Below are 27111 nucleotides of genomic sequence, written 5' to 3' on the forward strand. Positions count from 1 at the left end.
CTGTTTTTGAGTTATCTTACTAGATTAGTAGGAAACCTAACCTCATCTTTCAAAGCCCCTCTGAGCCCTCCTTCCCTTATTGCGTGAGCCATGGTTCTTGAATTTTATACAATGGGCATATAGGAATAGAGGTGGAGGGTGCCCTGCTTGTCTTCTGTCCTTACCCTTCAGGATGGATGATGTTCATCTGTGTCCATGCTCTGCTTGGGCACCTGCAGGATCATGGGCTGCCTGTGGTCCCATTGTCTAGACACACCACAGACACTCCCCATCCCTCACTCCCAGTATCTCTGCCAGTGAAGCAAAGCTCTTATCCCCTTTGCTCCTGAGTCCAGTGATCCTTTATGCCCTTGTCACACTACCTTAATCACTGAAGAGGGACTCTCCTTCCAGTGTTGGGGAAGCCATTTCCATTCAGATATTTAGTTAAATATTTTGCCCTTGCTTTAAAGTTGCTCTCGGTCCCAAGCTTGGCTTTTGGAAGCAAAAAGACATTTCCCTTCCTGACTTTCCAATATCCCTCCCCTGAGGTTGAGCTCAAAGTCAGCCATCCCCTTAAATAGGGGAAAGAGGAGAGGTAGAAAATATGTACAGAGATCAGGATCTCAAAGTATAATCCCACCACATGAAGAAATGGTGTTGAGAAAAGTTGGCTACGTAATTACAAAGCAGTCAGATTGGCTCTGACCTCACTGTACTTACCAATATACACGTATAGCCACACACAGGTTTTGTTTGCTTGTTTGTCTTTTGTTTTTTGAGAATGGGTCTCACTCCATTGCCCAGACTGGAGTATGATGGCAGGATCTCGGCTCACTGAAGCCTCAACCACTCTAGGCTCAATCAATCCTCCCACCTCAGCCTCCCGAGTAGCAGGGACTATAGGCACGTAGCCACCACACCCAACTAATTTTTATGGTGTGTGTGTGTGTGTGTGTGTGTGTGTGTGTGTGTGTGTAGAGACTGGGTTTTGTTGTGTTGCCCAAGCTGGTGTCAAACTCCTGGGCTTAAGCAATCTGCCCGCCTTGGCCTCCCAGAGTGATGGGATTTCAGGTGTAAGCCACAGTGCCTAGCCATGGTTTTTTAGTTTTAAACCAAATTAATCGAAGAAAAAATACTGGTTTTCTTTTTTTCTTTTTTTTTTAAAGATAGGGTTTCGCCATGTTGGCCAGGCTGGTCTTGAACTCCTGACCTCAGGTGATCCACCCACCTCGGCCTCCCAAAGTGCTAGGATTACAGGCATGAGCCACCGCACCCGGCATGGTTTTCTTTTTATTTACATTCAGTAAAATTTATTTTTATGGTGTATGTTTCTTTTCTTTTTTCGTGTACATTCAGAATTTTTATTTTAAAACAAAGTATCAGAGTAACAATAACAATAGAAAAATCCATATGGAAATATTCACAATCTGCTCAGTGAAAAATGGGAAAACAACTTCCCTGCCTTACTGCCAGCCTATTGTTTGAGGAGCCAGAAGTTGATGTGAAGTTGGAAGGTCACATTTTCCAGCTAAACCCTGCCCCATAGCTATGTGCATTTCATTCAAAGGCTCCACGACCAGAGGGAACAGTGAGAACTGAGACCCAAAATACTGTTATTGGCAAGGGTTTCGCTAAAATGGCTGAGATGTGTAAGCACCAGGAGGGGAAAGGGAGATCGAGCAACATATGAAAAAGGGGCTGGAGGAACAAACACAGAGAAAATAAGTCAACAGGATAACCTACTTCCACCCAAAGCAAAGGGACAGTGCACGTGCGTTCATCCTCTCAGTGTGGGCTTCACTGCGCAGTGACTCATACTGTTTCAAATGTGGTCTACTGGAAAGACTCAAATCCGCTAAGGGCGCTCAGCATAGGACCACAGTGACATGGTAACAGACATACACAAGCAAGCCATGACCCTGAAGCAACAATACACTTTAGATACCGTTCAGAAAAAAATCCTCTCCCAGAGCTGAGGTTCCAAGTCAGCTATAAGCATTCTTTGGGGAATTCCTTTAAAGGTATGAGTTAAAATAAAACAAATATCAACATACGGTGTACAGTTCTATGTGTTTTAACATGCATGAATTCATGTTACCACCACAGACAAAATTCAGAACATTCCATCAACTCTAACTCATGTTGATGCCCTCTCCCATCTCTAAGCCCTGGCAACCATTATCTGTCTGTCTAGTTTTGCATTTTCTAGAAGGTCATGTAAATGGAAATAGACAGTAGGCCATCCTTCGAGACTGATTTACTTGATTTATTTCACTTAGCAGAATGCATTTGAGACCCATCTATGTTGTTGCAAATATCTGCAGTCTGTTCTTTTTCATTACTGAGTAGTATTCCAATACTACTGGAATAGGATGAACCACAGTTTGTCCATTCACCCACTGAAGGACATTGAGTTGTCCCCAGTTTTTGGCAATTATGATAATGCTGCTACAAACATTTGTGTACCATTATTTGTGTGGATGTAAGTTTTTATTTCTCCAGCAAAATATTTAAAAGTGGGATTTGTAGGTTATAAGTACATGTTTAACTTCAGAAGGAACTGCTAAATTATTTTCCAGAGTGGCTCTTACTGCTTTACATTCCCACCAGGAATGTATAAAAGTTCTTTTTGCTCCATATTTTCGCCAGCACCTGGTAGTGCCAAGCTTTGTTCTGCTTGGGTTTTTTTCTTCCCCTTATGGTTTTAGTTTCATTTCTCTAATGACAGATGTTATTGAGCACCGCTTCATGTGCTTATATACCATCCATAGATCTTCTTTGATGAAGTGTCTGTTCTGATCTTTTGCTAATTTTTTTTTTTTTTTTTTTTTTTTTGAGACAGAGTTTCGATCTTTGTTGCCCAGGCTGGAGTGCAATGGCGGAATCTCACCGCAACTTCTGCCCCCCTGGGTTCTAGCAATTCTCCTGCCTCAGCCTCCCAAGTAGCTGGGATTACAGGCATGCACCTCCATGCTCAGATAATTTTGTATTTTTAGCAGAGACAAATTTTATCCACATTGATCAGGGTGGTCATGAACTCCCAACCTCAGGTAATCCACCCACCTCCACCTCCCAAAGTTCTGGGATTATAGGCGTGAGCCACCATGCTCGGCCACTAATTTTTAAAATTGGTTTATTTTCTTATTGTTCAGCTCTGAAAGATTTTATTTACTTAATACTATATTTAGTAATACTTTGTTGACGATGTGATTTGCAAATGTTTTCTCATAGTCTTTGGCTTTTCTTTTTATTCTCTTAAGAAAACACTAGTTATGAATTTAGTATAGGTTTAAATACTGGTGAATATTTATGTACCTTTTGGCTAATGAAGGCCTTTTTTTTTTTAAATTTTATTTTTAGACAGAGTTTTGCACTATTGCCTGTGCTAAAGTGAAGTAGCATGATATCAGCTCACTGCAACCTCTGCCTCTGGGGTTCAAGCAATTCTCTTGCCTCAGCCTCCTGAGTAGCTGGGACTACAGGCATGTGCCACAATACCTGGCTAATTTTTTGTATTTTTAATGGAGATGGTGTTTCACCATATTGGCCGGGCGGGTCTTGAACTCCTGACTTCAGGTGATCCATCTGCTTCAACCTCCCAAAGTGCTGGGATTACAGGTGAGAGCCACCATGCCCACCCACAAAGGACTTTGTAAACGTAACATCATAATAGAGGGAAAAAATGAAGAAGAAATTAAATGTAATTATTTTTTAAAGTTTTATAGAAAAATTACTTAAAAATTAAAACTCAGCCGGGTGAGGTGGTGCACTCCTATTATCTCAGCACTTTAGGAGGCCAAGGCAGGCAGATCACAAGGTCAAGAATTCAAAACCAATCTGGGCAACATAGTGAAGCCCCATCTATACTAAAAATACAAAAATTAGCTGGGAGCGGTAGAATGCACCTGTAGTCACTTGGGAAGCTGAGGCAGGAGAATTGCTTTAACCTGGGAAGCGGAGGTTACAGTGAGTCAAGACCACACCATTGCACTCCAGCCTGGGTGAAAGAGTGACACTCCAGCTCCAGAAAAAAAAATTAAAAGTCAAGTAACAAATTACAGAAAATGTTTTCATAAACGTATAACCTATAAAAGATCAATGTCAGCCGGGCATGGTGGCTCACACCTATAATCCCAGCATTTTGGGAGGCTGAAGCGGACAGATCACAAAGTTAAGAGTTCAAGACCAGCCTGGCCAACATGGTGAAACCTCGTCTCTATTAAAAGTATAAAAATTAGCCCAGCATGGTGGCATGTGCTTGTAGTCCCAGCTACTTGGGAGGCTGAGGCAGGAGGATCGCTTGAACCTGGGAAGCAGAGGCTGCAGTGAGCCGAGATCATGCCACTGCACTCCAACCTGGGCGACAGAGTGAGATTCTGTCTCAAAAAAGAAAAGTCAGTGTCTTTAATATAAAGACCACATACAGATTAGTAAGAAAAACATTTATATTTTAATAGGAAAATGACATTAATAGGAAAAGGGCATTAATCATTTCAATGAAGAAACTCAAATGGCATATAAATATATATTTCCAAAGTTCAACCTTACTATAAATTAAATAGAAAAGAAAACAACAGTGAAGCATCGTTTTGCCTACCAAATGGACAAAGAGTTCTAAAGTTAGTGACAATACTCAATATTAGAGAAGAAGGAAAACACAGCTGGTAGGAGGACAAGTTGACTCAATCTTCCTGGAAGGCAGTTTGGCACTATGTATAAAGAGCTTCAAAACTCTTTATACCCTTTGACCCTGTACTTCCTCTTCTAGGAAATTCTCAGAAAGGTCAGAGAGTGCAGAAGGCAAGGAATACTTAGAGCTAGAGGAGAGGTCCCTACACATGTCCACCATCCTCCCTTGGCCCCATTGAACACGTACTATTGCTTTTTTTTTTTTTTTTTTTTTTTGAGACTGGAGTGCAATGGCACGATCTCGGCTCACCGCAACCTCTGCCTTCTGGGTTCAAGCAATTCTCCTGCCTCAGCCTCCCGAGTAGCTGGGACTACAGGCGCACACCACCATGCCCAGCTAATTTTTGTATTAGTAGTAGAGACGGGGTTTCACCTTGTTGACCAGGATGGTCTCGATCTCTTCACCCTGTGACCCACCCGCCTCGGCCTCCCAACGTGCTGGGATTATAGGTGTAAGCCATCGTGCCTGGCCCTAACACGTACTATTTCTACGCTGTAAATAGCAACAAGATTTTCCCTACCTCAACCTGACTCTGAGCAGGAGCTGTTGCCGTCTAAGCAACCTGAACCATTCACATGCTCAGACACTTGTGCTTTTTTCACATGGCCCCTCCAGGACACCTCTGCACTGGGCTGCAGCTGCAGGGAAGGCTGAATGTGTCCAGTCACTGCTGGAGCTGGGAATGGACAGCAACCTGCGGGACATCAACGAGAGCACGCCCTTAGCCTATGCCCTATACTGCGGTCACTCCGAGTGTGTCAAACTCCTCTCCCAAGAGAGCAGGTGAGTACACCAGGAGCCACTTATTTTCTTATTCTTCTCAAATATTTATAAAATCGAATGAAATGTTTTAAATTGCCAAGGTGCACACCAATAATGATATTATTATAATTTTATAATATTAATGTTACCTATATTAAAGACATTAAATGATTATATAATTAACGTTTCCCATTATCTAACATAGAATGAAGTATTTTTGGAGCAAAACCATAGTAGTGAGCTCTAATCCATCAGCCTAACATTCACTCAACTTGAGTCTCTTCTTTCCTTTTATCTCTTTCCTCTTCTCCTTTTGGCACATCCTCTAAATCCCCCTTTTGTCTAATTTAGTGAGTCTCAAACTTTTGTTCTCGGGACTCTTTTACACTCTCAAAAATTATTAAGGGCCCCCAAATAATTTTTGTTTATGAGAGTCAGACTTATCAATATGTATGGCATTAGAAATTAAAATTGAGAGGTCAGGCACGGTGGCTTACACCTGTAATCCCAGCAGGTGGGGTAGGCTGAGGTAGGTGGATCATCTGAGGTCAGGAGTTCAAGATCAGCAAGACCAACATGGTGAAACCCTGTCTCTATTAAAAATACAAAAATTAGTCAGGCATAATTGTGGGTGCCTGTAATCCCAGCTACTTGGGAGGCTGAGGCAGGAGAATTGCCTGAACCCAGGAGACAGAGGCTGCAGTGAGCCAAGATCATGCCATCACACTCCAACCTGGGCGATAGAGCAAGACACCATCTCAAAAAAAAAAAAGAAAAAGAAATTAAAACTGAGAAGTTTTTAATAAAATATGTATTGTTATTCATTTAAATTAATGAACATTACATTTACATATGAACATAAATGCCATATTTTTAATTAAAAATTAAAGTGTTTAATTTACTATTTCTATTTCCCAAAACAAAAATATTGTATGACAAGAGCAGCATTGTTTTACGTTTCTGGCAAAGCTCTTTGATAGCGTCATACAAGCTTAATAGAATACAGCTGGGGACTGGGCACGGTGGCTCACACCTGTAATCCTACTGCTTTGGGAGGTCAAGGCGAGTGGATCACCTGAAGTCAGGAGCTCTAGACCAGCCTGGCCAGCATGGCAAAACCTTATCTCTACCAAAAACACAAAAACTATCCAGGTATGGTGGTGGGCGCCTGTAACCCCAGCTACTAGGGAATCTGCAGCAGGGGAATCACTTGAGCCTGGGAGGCAGAGGTTGCAGTAAGCCAGGATAGCACCACTGCACTCCAGCCTGGACCACAGAGCAAGACCTGTCTCGAAAAAAAAAAAAAATAGAATAAAGCTGGGTTCCACAGCTGCTTTTTGCATTCACTTTGTTGCAATATAATGTGTTGTGTTTTTGGGTTTTGGGTTTTGCTTATTTAGTTATTTTATTTTATTTTATTTTAGAGCCAGAATCTCACTTGTCACCCAGCTGGTATGCAGTGACATGATCATGGCTCACTGCAACCTTGAGTTCTTGGGCTCAAATGATCCTCTCACCTCAGCCTCCTGAGTAGCTGGGACTTTAGGCATGTGCCACCATGCCCAGCTGCATAGCTGGGTTTTCTTGTTTTTTGGGTTTTTGAATTTTTTGTAGAGATGGTCTCAAACTATGCTACCCAGGCTGGTCTCAAACTCCTGGCCTCAAGTAATCCTCCTACCTTAGCCTCCCAAAGTGCTGTGAATAGAAGTGTGAACCATCATGCCTAGCCACAGTATCATGTTTTGATTGATGTATATAACAACAATCTGGACTTACATAAACACATAGTTGGAAAAGGCAGGTGTATCTCAATAGGCCTTTCAGATAATTGTGTGTATCTTTCTTTCTTTATTTATTTTTTTAGATAGAGTCTTGCTCTTTCACCAGGCTAGAGTGTACAGGACCTTGGCTCACTGCAACCTCCACCTCCTGGGTTCAAACGATTCTCCTGCTCAGCCTCCTGAGTAGATGGGATTACAGGCGCCGGCCACCATGCCCAGCTAATTTTTGTATTTTTAGTAGAGACAGGTTTTCACCATGTTGTCCAGGCTGGTCACTCCTGACCTCAAGTGATCCGCCCTCCTCCACCTCCCAAAGTGCTGGGACTGCAGGGGTGCGCCACCGCGCCCTACCATGTATTTTTCTTTGATAAGGTATCAAAACTTAACAAGTAGTAGTTTCCTATAGGTTAACTGCAATGTAGATTCTCACCATATCAATGAATTTTTTGTACTCTGTCACATTAGAATACATTACTATATCTTATACTTTAAATAGGTCTTATACATATGTGTGATTTTATTAACACCTTGCATTGGTCATGTGGAAAATATTAGTTGACTTAATTATGAAGATCTTCCAAATGACACATTTCATTATACAATATCAAAAAGTCACATTTGTTAGTATCATCACCAATCTCATTGGAAAAGCTTTATATATTGAGATGCTATCAAGCTTACAGAATGAATATAAGTTTTCTACCATTCTAATTTTTGCTTAAAAGCTAGACTTTTGTCATTGGCTACAATAACTGTCAATTATTTATCTTGAAATGAAATATTCACTTTACTCATTTTAACATATTTTCATTTTATATATATACCTATATAGGTATACACATTTTGATATAAATATACGTAGTGAGATGAGACGGGCACGGTAGCTCATGCCTGTAATCCTCACACTTTGGGAAGCCACGGAAGGTGGATCACTTGAGCCCTGGAGTTCGAGACCAGTCTAGCCAAAATGACGAAACCCCATCTCTACTAAAAATACTGAAAGTAGCCAGGCATGGTGGCGTGTGCCTGTGATCCCAGCCACTCAGGAAGCTGAGGCACAAGAATCACTTGAACTTGGGAGGCAGAGGTTGCAATGAGCCAAGATCGTGCCACTGCACTCCAGCCTGGGGGACGGAGTGAAACTGTCTCAAAAAAAGTAAAATAAAGTAATAAAATACATAATGAAATGATTACTATTTAAGCCAATTAACATATCCCTCATTTCCCATAGTTACTTTTGTGTATGTGTGATAAGAACAACTAAAATCTCTCTTAGCAAATTTCCAGTATACAATACAATATCCCCATGCTCTGCTTAGATCTGTAGACTCACTCCTCATACATAATTGCAACTTTTTACCCTTTGACCTACACCTCCCACTCCCCCACTTCACCCTCACTTCTGATAACCACTGTTTTACTCTCCGTATCTGTGTATTTCACTTTATTTATTTTGCAGAAATTTCTGCAAATACTTAGCTCTACATAACCATAGATTGTCTATAAGGCATAAAAATGGTGTTCTGTGAAAACAGTGTCAGTTCACCCCTCGACTCAAACAATTGCACAGCTGCTTTACCACAAGACAACCATCACTCCTCTGTATATAGCAGAATTGCTTACCAGTGCTTCTTGTTTTGTCAAACAAGTGTACTCAAGTCAACATGCAATCAAATTAATAACTTGTACTGCTAACCCAGGCTTGGTGGCTCACGCCTGTAATCCCAGCACTTTGGGAGGCCAAGGCGGTCAGATCACAATCAAGAGTTCAAAACCAGCCTGACCAATATGGTGAAAACCCATCTCTACTAAAAATAGAAAAACTTAGCTGGGTGTGGTGGTGAGTGCCTGTAATCCCAGCTACTCAGGAGGCTGAGGCAGGAGAATCGCTTGAACCCAGGAGGCGGAGGTAGCAGTGAGCTAAGATTGCACCATTGCACTCCAGCCTGGGTGACAGAACAAGACTCCATCTCAAATAAATAAATAAACAAATAAATAATAACTTGTACTGCCTAAATGAGGACATTATTACATTAAATGACTTTTTTTCTGCAAGGGCATTGTTGCCACTATTGTCCTGATTTGTACTGAGGCAGCCACCATTTTACCCACCACCTCTGTTGCACCATTGATTTGAGGCAGCAGTGAAAAAGACTAAAACATTGTGGTGTTATTATGAATAGAGTTGAATGCCATGAAACCCTGAAAGAGTCGGGGGTCCCTCTCCAAGGGTTCGGTGGACCCCATTTTGAGACCCAGTGACCTAAAGCACACACTGTAACAGGAGGAGGAGATGGCTTACACAAGATGCTGGAAGAGCATCAGTTTACACAGGGACGCATTCTGTATAGGGAAACTGGAATGTCAGAGAAGCCCTGGGGCTCTCTCTGGTCATATGAGGAGCCTAGAATTCAATATTTCAAAAAGTCCATTGGCAGGTGAAAGAATAAAGATAAGACTGCATTGTGGGAATAACGATTCAAAGGACGCACTGTGTGACCTATAGAGAAAGCATTCGCTATATGCATCCAAAATAAATGATGATGTTTTTCAAACTGCAGATTGCAATATCTCACTCCAAAAAGTAATGCTGCAATCTGACTCTTAGGGGCACAAACATGGGTCAGGTTTCATCGTTAATTCATACCGCAGAAAGCATTAAGTCAATTGGGGCCTCAGAAGAGAATCACACAGAATTTTCCAAGGAACGAAAACAGAATAGTGCCTCAGGGAACCTCTCGACAACGGCTGGCCTTTGTCCTTTATAATTTGCCTGCACATTGGGCATTGCTCACTTTCTTCTGCGACCACGCCTGACCATGGTGATGCACTCTGCTTCTCCTCTCGCTGGAGCCCAAACTAAAGCTTCTTTCCTTGCTTTCCTTTTTTTTTAATTTTTTATTTTAATAGAGACAGGATCCTGCCATGTTGCCCAGACTGGTCTCAAACTTCTGATCTCAAGGGATCCTCCCACCTTGGCCTCCAAAGTGCTAGGATTACAGGTGTGAGCCACCACACCTGTCCTTTAGCATACTTTTTTTTTTTTTTTTTTTTTTTTTTTTGCGACAGAGTCCAACACTGTTGCCCAGGCTGAAGTTCAATGGTGTAATCTCAGTTCACTGCAACCTCCACCTCCGGGTTCAAGCAATTCTCCTGGCTCAGCCTCCTGAATAGCTGGGATTACAGCTGCCAGCCACCATACCGAGCTAATTTTTTGTGTTTTTACTAGAAACAGGGTTTCACTATGTTGGCCAGGCTGGTCTTGAACTCCTGACCTCATGATCTGCCCCCCTCGGTCTCCCAAAGTGCTGGGATTACATGTGTGAGCCACTGCCCCCGGCCTAGCATACTTTTATAAAAAGTACCTTTCAAAAGGTAAGTTTTAGTTTAAAATGGGGAGGGGGTCCCTGAGGGAGATAATGTCAGCAGGTCAGCACTAGGTCCAGGTTTTCTTTTGTTTTTTTTGAGGTGGAGTCTCTCTCTATCACCCAGGCTGGAGTACAGTGGTGTGATCTTGACTCACTGCAACCTCTGCCTCCCAGGTTCAAGTAATTCTTCTGCCTTAGCCTCCCGAGTAGCTGGGACTACAAGTGTGCACCACCATGCCTGGCTAATTTTTGTATTTTCAGTAGAAATGGGTTTTCACCATATTGACCAAACTGGTTTCGAGCTCCTGACCTTGTGATCTGCCTGCCTTGGCCTCCCAAAGTACTGGGATTATAGGCACGAGCCACCGCCACAGGCCAGGTCCAGGTCTTCTAGGATCTCTTTCAGAGAAAGCCTAAAACCACACTCTCCCCACCTCAGCGATCTTCTCCATCTTTCTGCTCATTGAAGCCTGAACTCAAATTCTTAGGTTTCATCTCTGACTTAAAGCTTGTGCTCCTACTGACTGTCCTTGAGATGTGAGAACAACACTTTCAGCTAATTCTTAGTTTAGTTAACCCCTTGTTGAAAACAGATGATCTGGGTGTAAATTTTAAAAGGATATACCTTGAAGGAGCAAGAAAAATCTAAGAAATATCCTCCTTGAGCAAAGACTGACCGTAGTAAAGAGCATCTTCTGGACAGGATTGCCAGGGGTGCTGCGAGTTCTTCACACTGCCTTTAACTTGAGAAGGCTTTAGGGGTATCTAGGAGGGATCTCAGAAAACCCCATGGAGCATATGGAATAGGGGGCCGGCATTTCGGTGAGTGACGTCTCTACTTCCTGTCCTCACACATCATCCCTGTTCTTTTACATTCGCATAGAACAGAGCCTACTCGACCCCCTCCCTCCCAGAGCAGTCGGCCCCAGAAGAAGGAGGGACGGTTCAATGTGCTCAACCAAATATTCTGCAAAAACAAGAAAGATCAGAGAGCCCATCAGAGGGATCCCAGCAGGGACCAATACAGACAGGAGGGCACCTCGGAAGTCAATGACATCATCACCACCTTTGATAGCATCGTGGGTACCAACTGCCAAGAACAGCCTGGTGATCAGGTGGCTATGGTTGAATTTAAGAAGAAAACCTCAGAAAATTCAAAATATCTCTTACCAGAGAAGAAACCGCTGGCCCGCAAGGGGCTTCCACCAATCAGAACACAGAGTCTCCCACCCATCACCCTGGGCAATAACTTCCTAACGGCCTCCCATGGGGCCACTTCCCATGCAGGGCTGAACTCTGGTCCTCATCATACAGCCCAGCGATCTCAGAAAAGTCGAAGTGAGCAGGATTTATTAAATAACAGAACTGGCTGCCAGACATTACTAGATAACCCCTGGAAGAATTATTCTAATCAAGTATTTTCCTACAAAGTTTGGACTGTGTCTTCTTCTGATAAGCTGCTGGACAGATGGCTCAGTGTCCGGCCTGGTCACCAGGAGGCCTCTGTGCCAGCCCATCTTCGTCATCTACATAATCCGTCATCAGGTAATGTCCTTGATTTCATCTTCATTCTCAGCAGGCTTTACACAGGAATTGTCCCATACAGTATCATGCTAGGAACTGGAGTGACAATAGCCAAGAGGGCAGGGTGGGAATAAATTGGGTGATTAGAGCCACCTTTTCTTCCATAGTGCACTGGATTTCAGATTTCTGGGCCGTGAGAACATTCTGCTTCTCCCCTCTTCAAGTAATTGTCAAGTAAAAATATGTGCCTTCTCATCTTCCCAGCAAACATGTGTGGTGTGTACCAGATTGGAGCAAGAATATTACTGTTTCCACTAGCAATGATTCTTAACTAGGGGTGTGTGGCAAAATCACCTATAAGGAGTTTGTTTGTGTGATTGTTTTTAAATCAGGTATTCAATCTCCACCCCAGACCTACTGAACCAAAATCTTGGTGAGGGAACAGGGAAAATGGCCATGCTTTGTGTGGACACATGTAGAAAGGTTTGCACATTTATGGGTTAGGTCTCAACACATACCAATAGGCTCTCCCTCTTGCCTCTTCCCCAGCTATCCAGTGCCCCTCAGCTAAAGCTAAATGTCAAAAAAAAAAAAAAAATCTGCATCTTTTGTTTCTCCTTCCACAGATATTTTACACACATATGTCTCCATTTTTAGATATGAAATATGTACATATTCCACCTTTTAAATAAATGTATCACACTAAAGAATTTATTTATTTGAGACAGGGTCGCACTCTGTCACCCAGGCTAGAGTGCAGTGGCACAATCATGGCTCACTACAGCCTCAGTCTCCCAGGTTCAAGTGATCCCCCTGCCTCAGTCTCCCGAGTAGCTAGGACTACAGGTGTGCTCCACCTGTAGTGGAGCTTTTTTTTTTTTTTTTTTTTTTTTGTGGTAGAGATAGAGTTTTACTGTATTTCCCAGGCTGGTGGTAAACTCCTGGCCTCAAGCAACCCTCCATTCTCAGTCTCCCAAAGTGCTGAGATTACAGGCATGAACCACCATGCCAAGCCTAATAATTTATATTTTTATACAAACAAATATATATGTATCTATTCCCCAACTTATAAATAAATTTATCAAACTAAAAAATTTATTTTTATTTTTTAAATGGTCCATAGGCCGGGTACAGTGACTCACACTACTTGTAATCTCAGAACTTTAAAGGGTTGAGGCAGGGGGGTCAGTGTAGTGAGATCCCTATCTCTACAGGAAAAAAATATAAGGAAAGAGCCACAGGTGATTTTTTTGAACCATTGTTCAAAAGCAGAGTCTGGAAAAGAGCTTCCAACACCTGTTCAGTGCCACAGTACCTTGGTTGTTTTTAAGTGAATAAATTGTGAATATTTTTAAATTATGAAATTTTATATAAAAATCTAGAATTCTAGCTTTTCTCGAAAAAACAGAAAATCTGGCAGCACTAAACCCAAATTCCCACATGGCAGTAATTGGCTGGATCTGAATAACCACTGTCCACTTGGACACCACTGTCCCCAATTCGGTTCAGTCCACGCCACTCTACCGTCTCTCCATGAAGTGTTAGACAGGCCTTATAAACATTTTTCAGGTCAGGCACGGTGTCTCACACCTGTAATTCCAACACTTTGGGAAGCCAAGGTGGGCAGATCACGAGGTCAGGAGTTCGAGACCAGCCTGGCCAACATGGTGGAACCCCCATCTCTACTAAAAATACAAAAACTAGCTGGGCATGCTGGCAATCGCCTGTAATCCCAGCTGCTTGGGAGGCTGAGGCAGGAAAATCATTTGAATCCGGGAGGCGGAGGTTGCAGTGAGCCAAGATCATGCCCAGCCTGGGCAACAGAGCAAGACCCCATCTCAAAAAAATAAATAAATAAAATAAACATCTTTCAGGATTAAGAGAAGAAAAAATATATTTCTTGAACTCATTTTTCTCTAAGAGTAGAAAAATGAAAGACCAAGAGAGCAATGTGTTTTTTAAAAAGTAGAAAAGAGTCATATATTTTTTAGAATGAGAACATTCCTTTGTGTTTAATATGCAATGTGAAGCTGACTCTCTTCACCCTTTGACATGTACCCAGTGCTTGAAGCCTCTGAGGTAGAATATGGCTCCCTCACACATTTTTATACATATTTAGGCACAGGATAAATACAGATAAACATATTAAGGCTGTTTCCTAATGTCTGAGAAAAACTCCATTGAATATTTTGCTTCCACCACAAAACACTGAAGCGCTTGGCTGGTGGCAAGGGTAGTGTTTGCATTTTTCTGCAGAAGGATCAGGAAGGGAGCACAGTGGTGTGCCACCTTTTGACACTTCAGGGCCTCAACCCATCCTGTTTTCCAGAGTTAGGCCTGTCCCGGCCAAACTAATACCTTCTGTTTTGAAAATCATGTGAAATTTTGAAAGTCTTCTTTTTCCATTCCAAAGACAGCCTTGGACTGTCTCTTTTATATCAGCTTCCTGTAAAAGAAACCCAAAGTCACAGGGGCTTGAAAACATAGAATTGTATTGCTATCACAGCCAGGTGCGGTGGCTCATGCTTGCAATGGCAGCACTTTAAGACGTGGATCGCCTGAGTTCAGGAGTTAAAGACCAGCCTGAGCAACATGATAAAGCTTCATCTCTACAAAAAATACAAAAAAAATATAAGCTGGGAGTAGTGGTGGATGCCTGTGGTCCCAGCTACTTGGGGGTCTGAGGTGGGAGGATCACTTGAACCTGAGAGGCAGAGGTTACAGTGAGCCGAGAGCACACCACTGCACTCTAGACTGGGCGACAGAGTAAGGTCCTGTCTCAAAAAAAAAAAAAAGTTTATTGTTATCACATGAAAGAAGTCTGAAGTAGGCAGTTCCCAGACATTTGATAGCTCCATGAACACAAGCAACATATGCTCTTTCCATCTATGTGCCCCACCACCTAACCTATGGCTTAAAGAAGGGGGCTGGTGGAGCAGGAGGAAGGAAGTAGAGAAGGGGAAAAATGCATGTCCTCCATGTGAATCAGCTCCCATTAAGAAGTCATCTGGGCCGGGTGCCATGGCTCACGCCTGTAATCTCAACACTTTGGGAGGCCAAAGCGGGTGGATCACAAGGTTAAGAGATCAAGACCATCCTGGTCAACATGGTGAAACTCGATCTCAACTTAAAATACAAAAATTAGCCGAGCGTGGTGGTACATGCCTGTTATCCCAGCTACTCGGGAGACTGAGGCGGGAGAATTGCTTGAGCCTAGGAGGCAGAGGTTGCAGTGACCTGAGATTGCACCATGGCACTCCAGCCTGGGTGAGAGAGTGAGACTCCGTCTCAAAAAGGAAAAAAATGCGAGCCACTGGGCCTGGCCTGAGAGGGATTCTAAAGCCATTCCAGGCTGGCTTCAAATTCTGGCTCTGCTGCTTACTTTGTGTTACTTAAAGTCTCTGAGCCTTTGTTTCCTCATCTAAAAAATGGGAGAAAATACCTAACCCATAGGGCTGACAGTAGTTGTTAAGATTAAATGAATTGATAGATGTAATGTACTTAAAGCAGTGACTTTCGCATAATACTATATATGTACATACACACATTTGTTTTTCAGTTTTTGATACGAGGTCTCCCACTGTCGCCCAGGCTGGAGTGCAGTGGCACCATCTCGGCTTACTGAAACCTCTGCCTCCCAAGTTCAAGGGATTCTCCTGCCTCCGCCTCCCAAGTAGCTGGCATTATAGGCACCCACCACCAGGCCCAGCTAATTTTTGTATTTTTGGAAAAACGGGGTTTCACCATGTTGTCCAGGATGGTCTCGATCTCCTGACCTCATGATCTGCCCATCTCGGCCTCCCAAAGTGCTGGGATTACAGGCATCCTGTGTGTCAGGCCCTGTGTTAAGCACTACACTGTACAGACAAGCTAAAGTGACGTCGATTTTAAAGATGACATGTAAGTCAGTGTTCCAGTCCACTGCCTTTCTTCTCCCTCCTGCTCCACTTTATCCCAGAGAAGTACACTTCCCAGCCTCCCTTGCCAACTGGCTTCCGGGTAGCAGAGCAGGAGAAAGGGAAACCAGTAGTTCCACTGTGTTCCTGTCTCCTTTGGCATCTGCAGGAGGCTGCATTTCCTCCTAGCTCCCTCCACACAGCCCCTCACTCTGTGGTGCTGGCTCCCATCAGCTCCTGGACCTTGGTAACTCCAGCTCCTCCCATCATCCCTCCAGCCTAGCAAGAGGCTGCATCTTGCTACCATAGGTAATCTCTGGACTGTCCTTTCACCCTATCCTCTGTATGGCGTCTCAGTTTTCCCAATCACCAATATTTCTCTATGAAATTCCCTCTGTTTGAAAGACCTAGAGAGGTCTCTATTTTCTTGGATAAACCCCAACTGATAAAGCAGAAATGTCATATTCCTGGGCCACAGTTGCCTTACACCATGGGTACAGGAGCTGGGACCATTTCGTTTCATGGGGACCCATTTACATGGCTAGAAAAACTAAATGATTTGCTCCAAGTCTTTGTTTGTTTGTTTGTTTTGTTTTGTTTTTTCTTTTTTTTAAGAGACGGGGTCTCACTATGTTGCCCAGGCTGGAGTGCAGTGGCTATTCACAGGTGTGATCCCACTACTGATCAGCATGGGAGTTTTGACCTGTTCCGTTTCCGACCTGGGCCAGTTCACCCCTCCTTAGGTAACCTGGTGATCCCCCGCTCCCGGGAGGTCACCATATTGATGCTGAACTTAGTTCGGACACCTGATCTGCATAGCGCACTGCAGCCCAGAACTCCTGGGTGCAAGCAATCCTCCCACCTCAGCCTCCCGAGTAGCTGGGACTGCAGGCACGTGCCACTGCACCTGGCTGCTCCAAGTCTTATAGCTGTTAGCATATATTCAGAACTTGAACCCGGATCTAAATAGGAAGGTATCACCATGGCAATGTGTTTCTCTCTTTAATGCTTAAAGTCCAGATTGTTGATATGCTTACCAGTTCTCTTCAATGTAATTTTTAATAAATGACATTGTCCTCACCAATATAAAAAGCTTTCCTAGCCTTATGAATTTTATTTTTGTGAACTTTTTTTTTTCCTAGACGGAGTCTTACTCTACTGCTCAGGCTGGAGTGCAGTGGCCTGATCTCGGCTCACTGCAACCTCTCTCTTCTGGGTTCAGCAATTCTCCTGCCTCAGCCTCCTGAGTAGCTGAGATTACAGGTGCCGCCACCATATCTGGCTAATTTACTTTTGTATTTTTGGTAGAGATGGGATTTCACCATGTTGGCCAGACTGGTATCAAACTCTTGACATCGTGATATGCCCACCTCGGCCTCCCAAAGAGCTGGGATTACAGGTGTGAGCCACTGTGCCCCGGCTTTTTTGTGAACATTTTTAACAATAGTTGTTTTTGAGATCACTGAGGCTTCTACACTACACAGAAGTGGGTTTTGTTGTCGTCATTATTAGTCTAGGAGAGTTGAAACTTAGATTTCTACGTTGAGCTCTCAATATTTCATGTGAAAGTTCAATGTGGCAAAGCAATTGGATAAATCATCCCGCTATCCCACTGACTTGAACTTGGATCGTCCTTTTATCTTTGGATTTCCTCCTTTCCTGCCACGGGTTTGGTAGAAATAATATGGGTTAGCAGTGCTGCTGTTAAAATTCCGGGCAGCCACTATCTAATGCTTACATCAGCAGCCCTGAACATTTAGCTGTAATGATTATTGCTTAACATTTATTGAGACCTGTCAGGAGCTGCATGCAGCCAGATGGGGGATGAAGCACTTATCCTAGAGAGTTGGAATTTGGAGTACATCAGCTTAATTCATTGCAGGCAGCTTTCAGAGAAAATGGAACAGAAAGCTTTGTGGTGTTGTCTGCTAGCCTGGTTATTTATAAGCCATCACAAGAAAAGAAAAAAAAGTGTGCACTTTTTTTCTCCCTCAAAAGACAGCTTCCTTCTCTAGAATTTTTTAGACTATCTCAGCAACAATGCAGTCTTCTGACTGGTTAGGTCTGATCCTGTGACCCATCCCCCCTCCATCAGAGGTTTTGCATCTGTTCAGAACAAAGGCCAGGATTCTAAACTGGGCAAGCAAAGCTCTCATGGCATGGTCAGGCCTCAACTTCCCATTCTCAGCTTCTGCACCGCCCATCTCAAATCCCCACGCCTGACTCTTCAACAGTTCCTTGAATAAGTCTCGGTTTCTTGACAATTTCATGCCTTTTCATTCTATGACATCTTGGCCCTTACTATCATTTTGGGTTCTGTCCGCTATGTGCTTGACAGATTCTCACAATCTTTTAAGAACCGGCTCAGGCAGGGCGTGGTGGCTCACGCTTGTAATCTCAGCACTTTGGGAGGCCGAGGTGGGCAGATCACCTGAGGTCAGGAATTCAAGACCAGCCTGGCCAACATGGTGAAACCCTCCCTGTCTTTAAAAAAAAAAAAAAGAACCAGCTCAAACCTCACCTTCTATAATGTGTGATGGTAACCCTGATCTCTGTAGGGGATATGGCTCTTCCTTAGGACTCTAATGAGAATAGCTCCACCTAGCCAGGCACAGTGGCTCAGACCTGTAATCCCAACACTTTGGGAGGCCAAGACAGGTGGATCACCTAAGGTCAGGAGTTCAACACCAGCCTGGCCAACATGGTAAAACCCCATCTCTACTAAAAATACAAAAATTAGCCTGGCATGGTGGTGCATGCCTGCAGTCCCAGCTGCTCAGGAGGCTGAGGCAGGAGAATCACTGGAACCTGGGAGGTAGAGATTGCAGTGAGCCAAGATCGAGACATTGCACTCCAGCCTAGGCAACAGAGAGAAACTCTGTCTCCAAAAAAAAAAAAAAAAAAAGAATAGCTTCAACTTGTTGACCTACACACTTCTTCACTTTCCACAACATTGCAAAAGAAATTTTATCTTCATTTTATAATTGAAGAAATTGGGGCAGAGAGGTTAGCTCATCTGCCCACTGTCATAGAGCTAGCTAGGAAGTGGCAGAGGAGATATTGGAATAAGGTCTATGGGATCCAAGAAAACCTCAACTTCTCTGGACCGTTCCTTCTGCTGCAATGCCCTCACAATGCTATCACAGTACTACTCATGGAGCTTCAAAACCACATGTTACTTGTCTCTCCTCCTGCATCAATTGCAATCCCCTTCTGAATTCCTTGTCTTCTCTCCTCTTTTTACTCTAGGGTCTGGAATATAATGAGTGCTCAATGGATGACTGCTGAATTATCTATTTATTATTATTATCATTGTTATTATTAATCCTACAGTCACCTCAGGTCCCATCATGTCTCTGTGAAAACATTTCCTGTCCTTTTTTCCTAGGACAGTGGTCCTTGACCCTGTTCCCAAAGCTGGGACACTCCCTGGAGTTGCCTGCAACACGAGATGGCTTTGGACTATGCATGTCTCCATCCTGTTTCCGAAAACTGTTCAAAATACCAACACAGAATCTCTGAGTCACTGCTGCAGCCCTTCTTTGCCCCCTTCTCCCTTCTGCTTAGGGGAGGCAAAATAATACAAGTTATAGGTTCAGCCCTATAGGGTCAAAGACTAGGCTCTGTCCCTTCCTAGCATGTGGCTTGAGCACTTTTAGAACTCCTCCAAGTCGCAGGGTCTTCATTTGTAAAGTGAGGATAATAGAATCTATCTCACAAGAAAAAGTGATTGCCAGGATTACATAAGATCATCCCTATAGCATTTAGCCCTATTCCTGACAAAAGTTAGTACTCCATAAACATAACTCATAATCATCATTATCTCATTATGTTCATGGATAGTTAAGCTGTTTGCTAACATAAATTTTAATGTAATTCTACACAGGAATGTTTTCTTTGTAAATAATGGCTCCTAAAGTTATTGGACATTCAGTGTTCAAAAGGATAAAATATAATAACAAACTATCCCCCAGGGAGACTGTAGATTCTGTTCAGTCTTCATCCACTAACATTGCTGAGGTAGCTGCTTCTGCACAGACCACCCACCATGAGATTCACTTACGCAGATGGAAGGTGGATCTTGGCTAATGCTTTTGTTTTTTTCTTTTTTTTCTTATGCTATTTTGCTCAAGCAGAAGACCCTTAAACTCTAGAAGCATTGCTATAGCAATTCTGGTTCTTTCTTACTAGACTGATAGGCAAAAGATCAAATAATCTCTTTTTGGTAAGGTCTAGTGAGTACTTTACAAGCTAAATGCTTTACTCTTGTTCTCCAATTTAATTCTTATGACAAGTGGAAAAGACATACAATTATTTTCATCATTTTGTGTATGAAAAAAATTGAGGTGCTGAGAGGTTATATTACTTGCCCAAGGTCATACAACTAAAATGTAGGGAAGCCGGGAATCAAGCCTAATCCTGTTTGACCCTAGAGGTCCAACCAAGCTCCTATTCATGACACCATCTTGTCAATTTTCAAATGAATGTAAATCACATTTGTGTATTCCCTTCTTTTTTGGGGTATCGAACATCCATCTCTTTTTTTTTTTTTTTTTGAGACAGAGTCTTGCTCTGTCACCAGGCTGGAGTGCAGTGATATGATCTTGGCTCACTGTAACCTTCACCTCCCAGGTTCAAGTGATTCCCTTTCCTCAACCTCCTGAGTAGCTGGGCCTATAGGCACGTGCAACCACCCCCAGCTAATTTTTTGTATTAGTAGAGACGGGGTTTCACCATGTTGGCCAGGATGTTCTCAATTTCTTGATCTCGTGATCCGCCCACCTCAGCCTCCCAAAGTGCTGGGATTACAGGCGTGAGCCACCGCGCCTTGCCACATCCATCCCTTAAAGTCAGTAGTACATTGATGAATGTTTAATAGCTGGCTTTCCAGGAGAAAAATTTGTGCTTGCCAATTTTTCACAGTGTAAATACATCCACCATGGCTGATTTCAAGACACTAGTGTGATGTTCACAAAATTTCTGAAAATGTAACCATCAACTCTCAAGAGCTGGCTCACATGATCCGCGCACACATCATTGCTTTCTGTCCAAGTTAGAGAATATATTTCCCAAGTGCTTCCTTCCACTCAGTTCCGTCTTTCAGGTCAATGATTCTCCATCTTGGCTGCACATTTGAATCAGCTGGGAGCTGATAAACATCTGACACCACGCCCCACCTCCAGACATTCTGATCTAATAATCTAGGACGTGGCTAGGACAGCAGTATTTTTTCTGACTTCTTAGATAATTTCTGTGTGCAGCCAGGATTGAAAAACACTGCTCTAGAAAATATTCTACTTAGCCAGGCGCAGTGGCTCATGCCTGTAATCCCAGCACTTTGGGAGGCTGAGGCAGGTGGATCACCTGAGGTCAGGAGTTCAAGACTAGCCTGGCCAACATGGTAAAATGCCGTCTCTACTAAAAATACAAAATAAAAAAAATCAGCCAGGCATGCTGGCAGGTGCCTGTAATCCCAGCTACTTGGGAGGCTGAGGTGAGAGAATTGCTTGAATCCAAGAAGCAGAAGTTGCAGTGAGCCAAAATCACTCCATTGCACTCCAGCCTGGGTGACAGTGCAAGACTCTGTCTCAAAAAAAAAAAAAAAGAAAGAAAATAGTCTACTCATCACAACGTACTCATTTCATCAAAGATTTGATAAACATATGATAAAATATGCCACATCTCTTTTCTTTTCTGTTTTTTTTTTAACTTTAACTTTTATGGGGTGAGTAACCAACTGTGCTTTATAAAATTTTATTTAAACTAGTTCATACAAGAAATGATTTCTAGTACCTTCTTATGTCATTTAAACAGCGTCTGGTATATATATATAACAGAAATGCAATAAAGTATAGCCATTATTGTTTTCATTGTTATTGTTACCACCTTCAATTTAGTGATCTGTAAGAACTTTGATGATTCTCTGATCCTTTGCATTTTGTAATTTGCACTTGGTTGAGACTCAAGTGATTGATGCAAATATGTTTATCTTCAGGACAAAATTTTCAGCATCTTTCCCCAAACAGACACAAAATCAGGGACCTTCCTTTCACTCGGAACAACCTAGCTCCCCTACCAGATCCAAAATGTAAGTATTATGAACCTTCCGCAGCTTCCTTTGCAAGTGTTAACACATCCAGAGGCAACTAAATGTTATTTCAGTTTACTTTCATTTTTCTTTTTTCTTTTATTTTCTTATTTTTTTGTTTCTTTGTTTGTTTTTTCGAGATGGAGTCTCGCTCTGTTGCCCAGGCTAGAGTGCAATGGCACAATCTTGGCTCACTGCAACCTCTGCCTCCTGGGTTCAAGCAATTCTTCTGCCTCAGCCTCCCAAGTAGCTGGAATTACAGGCACCCGCCACCATGACTGGCTAATTTTTATATATATTTTTAGTAGAGACAGGGTTTTGTCATGTTGGCCAGGCTGGTTTCAAGCTCCTGACCTCAAGTGATCTGCCTGCCCCAGCCTCCCAGAGTGCTGGGATTATAAGCATGAGCCACCAAGCCTGGCCCTACTTTCATTTTTCAAGGGAACATCAAGTGCCAACACTTATAAATTACAGGAAAACAGAGATCATCTTTAAAGCTTTTTTTAAATGCTTATTTTTTTAAAAAAAGAATACTCCCTCCCTTCAGGAATTTTTGTGTTTGAACTATTTAAATAATAACCATTTATTTTGATAGGTATTATTTAATGTCTTTAAGAAGGTACTTCAAAAGTTATCTCTTAAGACTGGTCTCCTGACGTCGGTTTCCTTACTATACTGGACAGATAGAAATGTACATCATCTCTGTACTCACAGTCCAGGCCTTCCTAAGCAGAAAAAAAAATTCTGTTCATCAGGATTACTTTTGGTATTATTGATTTATTTTGTAATATTTCATATAAAAAAACTCTCCTAATATAAAATATTAAGATACTCTGTTGGACCAGTGATCTTCAAACTTGAGTGTGCCTAAGTATTACCCGGGGTGTTTCTTGTGAAGTAGATTCCTGGGTCCCCCACCCAGAGATTCTGAGTTTGAATATTCTCATATCTATACTCTGAAGCATAATAATAATAAAATTGAAGCAAGTTTTATTATTCCATTATAGAGCCAGGAACAAAACTACGGGACACTGAGTTTACTGCCTCATGAAATAAACAATACTTACTGGATTCTAATTTCTTTTTTTCTTCCAATTGCACCCCACCTCATTTACACACATGCATGCACACACACACACACACACACACACAGCCCCTCCACATCCTCTTAAGTGCAAGTTAAATGATTTAGGAGCTGTCTTATTTCAGACAAGTTTCTCAACCTTTCTGTACTTTAGTTTCCTCACTATCTATAACAGTAGTGCCATCCTAATAAGATTTATGGGAGTACTAAATGAGATAACATAGGGTAAAACACTTGGCACACTGTTTGCACGGAGTATATATCCAGTATGTCTTTCTCCCCCAGGCTAGGAGTTGAAGGAGACAAACCAAGAGCTCTAGAACTTTTTAGGTAAAATCAATGAACTATAGAGCCTAAGTACAAGTCTATCTTTTGGCAGATAAGAAAACTAAAGGTAGAGGGATATGTCCAAGGTCACACAGAGAGTTAGTGGTGGACGCCAAGACCTCTTCCTTGACAGATCAGTTTCTCTGCCCTTTACAGATTTGTGTAAAGTGAACATTTTGGATGGTGTTAATTCTAACATTAAGTGAAATTCAAGCTCGAATCTGTCTTTAAGCCACAAAAACTTCTAGTTAAGGAAAGAGTCACTCAGTTTTAAATCCCGATGTGGCTTGGAGAATCCAAAGAGAGGTTTTCTTTGACAGGTCCCAGGAGCTTTGCTTTTCACAGTTAAGTTTCAGGAGAGAAGCAAAGATAAAGCTCCTTGATCAACTTAGCTCTACAAAAAAAAAAAAAGGAAGGGCACACAGTGCTTTTCCTAAAGAAATCTAAGAGCCTTTTGAGGTTTGCCTAAAAGCACAGTACAAATGTCTTGGGGCTTCCTTAGAGCTTTGTGAGCAGATGTTGAACATCAATAGCTACTCCACCCCCAAGGAAGAGCTCTTCCAGCCATGCACAGCCCAGTCATGGTTGATCAAACTTAGTACAGTCCTGTATCAGTCTTAGTACAGTCTTGTATGCGTGCATATTTGAAATCCCAGACTTCATGCGGCAAGCCTGAACAGATGTAGATACAAGATATGCATACACAGTTTCACTCTGCAGTCTAGCTCTCACCAGGACACTTCTTAGAAATGCCTCCACTCCTAAAACACAACACAATTCTCCAGCCGCTTTCCTGTGAGAGGAGCGAATCTTGAAAGTCTCTCATTCTATTCTTTCTCCCCAGTTCTATCTGGAGAACCTCTGCGGACAAACCGAGTGCTACCTGCTATTCCAAGTCAACGAAGACACAGCACAGCAGCAGAAGAGAGTGAGCATCCTACCAACCCCACCAATGACAAAAATTAACTGTGGGCCACTCGCTGCAGAAATGTACATGAATATATATTTTCAACTCTCAAAGGACAAGATTACTCTAATTTGTAAGAACAAAGACCAATTTAGTAAGCTGCATTCTATAAGCCATCAGTTTTATAACTTGAAATAATTATTTATTTCAAATAAAGATACTTCCTAAAGAAGCGCTTAGAATCTTTGGGTGTGCATATAAGTCTGTGAGTTTCTGTGACTTCGACATGCCAAAATTCAAAGACAAAATATGTGATCAGTAGAGAAACAGCTATGTTTGGTTTGCTTTGTGGCATGTGTGCTGTTTTTTGTTATTGTTCTTTGCTTGGTGTTTTTGCTGAATGATTTTATGTTTTGGGGAAAAAAAATGTATGCTTTGCTGAATAAAAGCAAAAAAGAAGAAACAAAAACAACACATCCCAGGCATGTTCTTCACATTTATTGTCATTCTACCTTGAACTAATGAAACATGTTTAAAAATAAATTCTCATGATCGGTCACAGTTTACCGCTATTAAATGTAAAATCTTCTGCAAAATGTTTTTTTTTAACATTGTCAGTTCCTGGCTACAGCCCAAGTCACTTGACAATGTTTATCTCTCTTCTTTGTTATTTGATTATTTCCATATATCGTCATTTTCAGATATGATCGATTGTGCCAACAGGGAGAAGGTCATGTGAGTTGGAAAGATGTATGTACTGGCCCAACAGAGTTGAATAGGCAGTTCTCACACATTCCTCAAATACTCTTCTTATTTAACTATTTTTCTGTTTCAAAATAATGGTCTCTTGCTTACTCAAGACTTGCACAAACTTAAGACTTAGCTGAGTTTTGAAAGACTCCTACTAACTGCAGCTCTTACTAAGATAATTACGTGTTGTTTGCATTGATTTGGGCTAGAGGCCTGTATAAAGTTCACGGCTTAGCCACATGAGATGATGGCCACTCCATGTTCTTTGGGAGCCTAGATGTTATTTTGTAAATATCTCAAGTACCTGTATAGCAGTCACCACTTTATATTAGTAGTATTTGTTTAAAGAGGTTAGACTATACCATTAACTAGATGGAAGCTCACCTGGAGCCAAATCACAATCCTTTGGCTTTGCACTTCTAGAAATTTAAACAATGCTTGGCACAAAGTAGGCATACTCTATCATTTCATTCTTTTCAGGAAGGAAGGAAGTAGAGAGGCAGAGGGAGTTGGCAAGGAAGGGGGATGTAGAAAGCAATCATAAAAGATGTCATTAGTCCACAATATCTTTTCGACAATTATAGTTGTATGAATCAGAGATGGTAAAGGAGAAAGTGAATGGATCAACCTTCCATGCGGGGCAGTAGCTGGAGGGAGAGAAAGTCCCATTAGCAACAAAAGGGCTCTTGGAACGTAGCTTCTGAAGAATTTTCCTTTTGTGTTGTTTTGTTTTGCTTGTGGGCTGTTCTCATCTTTGAAGAGTCGTTCTTTAAGCATCAACCTGTTCAGTTGTTTCGCATCAGACTGTAAAGTTCAGCTGTGTCACGGGCTACTTCTGAATCCGTGTCCATCCACAAGTAGATACCTGGCCCTCCACGGCCTGCATCAGTCAGGGTAGTCTAGCTTCTACTTTAATAACAAACAACCCCTCAATCTCACTGGCTGACAATTTGTTTCTGATTCACAATACATGTCTCACACCAGCTGGCGGGTGCTGGCTAATGTAGATTCCATCTCAGTATGTTCTTCTTTGGTGACCAACGCAGAGGAAATGAGAGGTGAGTCTCATTATTTACTCTCACATTTCATTTGCCAAGTCAAATTATGTAGACATGCCTAACTTCATAGAAGTAGAGAAGCATATTCCTTCTAGGTGTCTGGAAAGAGGAGAATTGGAATCTTTAAAAAGTATCCGGCCGGGCGCGGTGGCTCAAGCCTGTAAACCCAGCACTTTGGGAGGCCGAGGCGGGTGGATCACGAGGTCAAGAGATGGAGACCATCTTGGTCAACATGGTGAAACCCCGTCTTTACTAAAAATACAAAAAATTAGCTGGCCATGGTGGCGCGTGCCTGTAATCCCAGCACTTTGGGAGGCTGAGGTGGGTGGATCATTTAGGTCAGGAATTCGAGACCAGCCTGGCCAACATGGTGAAACCCTATCTCATCTCTACTAAAAAGACAAAAATTAACAGGGCATGGTGGCAGGTGCCTGTAGTCCCAACTACTTGGGAGGCTGAGGCAGTAGAATCGTTTGAACTCGGGAGGCGGAGGTTGCAGTGAACCGAGATCGCACCACTGCACTCCAGCCTGGGCAACAGAGCAAGGCTGTGTCTCAAAAAAATAAAAAATAAAAATAATGAAGGCACCTGTCCACTAGATGGATAACTAAGAGGTCAAAATAATTTAAGGAAAAAATTATACAGCTATGGAAAAGCCACCATCCCTAACACCTGCACTTACTTATACGCCCATACGCACACAGAATCTTCGGAGATTCTCTCAGTCACCGGGCTGGGGTACAATGGTGCAATCTTGGCTCACTGTAACCTCTGTCTCCGGTAACCTCCGGGTGCAAGCGATTCTCCTGCCTCAGCCTCCTGAGTAGCTGTGATCGCAGGCATGCGCCACCACGCCCAGCTAATTTTTCTATTTTTAGTGGAGACGGGGTTTCA

At 42.5% G+C, this 27111-nt stretch overlaps 1 protein-coding gene across 2 annotated transcripts in view; it reads left to right on the forward strand.

The window, feature by feature from the left end:
* The window catches only part of ANKRD55 (ankyrin repeat domain 55), a 136201-nt gene extending 111323 nt beyond the window's left edge, over window positions 1–24878 (forward strand). Inside the window, exons 9-12 of one of the 2 annotated variants that reach the window (XM_008992043.4) lie at window positions 5288–5455; window positions 11467–12128; window positions 21999–22091; window positions 24347–24878. In XM_008992043.4, the coding sequence (XP_008990291.3) occupies window positions 5288–5455; window positions 11467–12128; window positions 21999–22091; window positions 24347–24468 (1045 nt within the window). In that variant the 3' untranslated portion in view covers window positions 24469–24878. The remainder of the gene's footprint in view (window positions 1–5287; window positions 5456–11466; window positions 12129–21998; window positions 22092–24346) is intronic. The other variant, XM_078365493.1, reaches the window with a different exon arrangement.
* Window positions 24879–27111: the final 2233 nt, after the last annotated feature.

Source organism: Callithrix jacchus, chromosome 2 (assembly GCF_049354715.1).
Source record: "Callithrix jacchus isolate 240 chromosome 2, calJac240_pri, whole genome shotgun sequence".
In the NCBI taxonomy this organism is placed as follows: domain Eukaryota; kingdom Metazoa; phylum Chordata; class Mammalia; order Primates; family Cebidae; genus Callithrix; species Callithrix jacchus.